Raw genomic sequence first — 2,355 nt, 5'->3', positions numbered from 1 at the left:
GCGTGCATCTACAAGGGCGCGCCCGAGGCGCGCGGCATATCTCCCCCTATCTCCCCATTTCCCCATATCTCCCCATATCTCCCCATATCTCGCGCCCGAGGTGCGGCGCGACCTCTTCGAGAAGGAGATGGCCGACGGCAGGCTGCTCGAGGACGGCTCGCCCCCCTTCAACGTGGCCGTGACGACGTGCGGGCTACATCTCCCCATATCTCCCCATATCTCCCCATATCTCCCTTCAACGTGGCCGTGACGACGTGCGGGCTCTTCCTAGACACTTCCTAGACACTTCCTAGACACTTCCTAGACACTTCCTTCAACGTGGCCGTGACGACGTGCGCGCTACACACGCGGCGGGGCCGGAGGGGGGGGGGGGGCAGGCGCGGGCTCACGGCGCGCGCCTGCCACTGCAGGTACGAGCTCATCATGAAGGACAAGCAGCGGCTCAAGAGGTTCGCCTACCAGTACATCATCATCGACGAGGGGCACCGCATGAAGAACGCCGCCTCCAAGCTCTCCGCCACGCTCATGCAGTACGAGAGCGCGCACCGCGTCCTCCTCACCGGCACGCCCCTCCAAAACAACCTGCACGAGCTCTGGGCGCTGCTCAACTTTTTGCTGCCCAAGATCTTCGCCTCGGCCGACTCGTTCGAGACGTGGTTCTCGGCGCCGCTCGCCGAGCGCGCGGGCGGCGCGTCGGCGCAGGAGGAGATGGCGATGAACGAGGAGGAGTCACTGCTCGTGATCAACCGGCTGCACCAGGTATGGGGAGATATGGGGAGATATGGGGAGGAGTCGCTGCTCGTCATCAACCGGCTGCACCAGGCGCTGCATCTCGGCTCTCCCTCGGCTCTCCCTCGGCTCTCCCTCGGCTCTCCCTCGGCTCTCCTTAAACCTCTCCCTCGGCCGTACCTCGGCCATACCTCGGCCATACCTCGGCCGTGCCTCGGCCGTACCTCGGCCATACCTCGGCCATACCTCGGCCATACCTCGGCCATACCTCGGCCGTACCTCGGCCATACCTCGGCCATACCTCGGCCATACCTCGGCCATACCTCGGCCGTGCCTCGGCCGTGCCTCGGCCATACCTCGGCCATACCTCGGCCATACCTCGCTGCCCCGCCCGAGGTGCTGCGCCCCTTTCTGCTGCGGCGGCTCAAGTCGGACGTCGAGGCGCAGCTGCCGGACAAGGCGGAGTACGTGGTCAAGTGCGAGCTGTCGCCGATGCAGAAGCTCATGTACCGCCAGATCCAGGACCAGGGCCTCTGCTCGGTCGGCGCGGCCGGGCAGCTCAAGGTGTCCGGACTCAACAACGTCGAGATGCAGCTGCGCAAGGCCGCCACCCGCCTCCTCCCTTCCGCCCCCTCCCTCCCCGCCCCCGCCGCCTCACCTCCCTCCCCGCCCTCCCCACCCCCCCCCCTAGCTCGCCTCCCCTCGCCGCGGCGCAGGTCTGCAACCACCCATACCTCTTCTTCTCCCCCGAGCAGCTCGACCAGCTCGGCGACGACGCGAACCTGCTCTGGCGCAGCTCGGGCAAGTTCGAGCTCCTCGACCGCATCCTGCCAAAGCTGCAGGCGCTCGGCCACCGCGGGAGGGACGTACGTCGTTCGGAGGAGTCATCACTCAGTCACGAACAGGCGCTCGGCCACCGCGTGCTCATCTTCTCGCAGATGGTGCAGCTGATGGACCTGCTCGAGCTCTGCTTCATATTATATTATATCATATTATATTCTATTATAGGTGCAGCTGATGGACCTGCTCGAGCTCCACTTCATATTAGATTATATTATATTCTATTATATTATAGGTGCAGCTGATGGACCTGCTCGAGCTCTACTTCATATTATACTATATTATATTATATTATATTATATTATAGGTGCAGCTGATGGACCTGCTCGAGCTCTACTTCATATTATACTATATTATATTATATTATATTATATTATAGGTGCAGCTGATGGACCTGCTCGAGCTCTACTTCATATTATATTATATTATATTCTATTATATTATATTATAGGTGCAGCTGATGGACCTGCTCGAGCTCTACTTCATAGTATATTATATTATCTTATATTATATTATAGGTGCAGCTGATGGACCTGCTCGAGCTCTACTTCATAGTATATTATATTATATTATATTATATTACAGGTGCAGCTGATGGACCTGCTCGAGCTCTACTTCATATTCTATTAGCTTATATTATATTATATTATAGGTGCAGCTGATGGACCTGCTCGAGCTCTACTTCAACCTGCGCCACTACAAGCACCTCCGCCTCGACGGCGCCGCGACGCCGCACAGACCCCCCCCCCTCTGCATGTGCTGCATCTTACCATGCTCAACGCCATT

At 58.4% G+C, this 2,355-nt stretch overlaps 1 protein-coding gene across 1 annotated transcript; it reads left to right on the top strand.

Moving 5' to 3' along the window:
- Nucleotides 1-420: 420 nt before the first annotated feature.
- Nucleotides 421-2,299, top strand: EMIHUDRAFT_48728 (hypothetical protein; the record flags this gene model as incomplete). Its single annotated transcript, XM_005778528.1, has 4 exons — nt 421-759; nt 1,126-1,311; nt 1,446-1,595; nt 2,222-2,299. Coding segments are annotated over 4 exons (753 nt in total), but the record flags the coding sequence as incomplete, so codon positions are not given.
- Between the last annotated feature and the right edge of the window lie 56 nt (nt 2,300-2,355).

This window comes from Emiliania huxleyi, assembly GCF_000372725.1.
Source record: "Emiliania huxleyi CCMP1516 unplaced genomic scaffold EMIHUscaffold_2437, whole genome shotgun sequence".
Taxonomy (NCBI): Eukaryota; Haptophyta; order Isochrysidales; family Noelaerhabdaceae; genus Emiliania; species Emiliania huxleyi.
The sequence above is the reverse complement of the archived record's forward strand: the minus strand, read 5'-3'. Positions and strand labels throughout refer to the sequence as shown.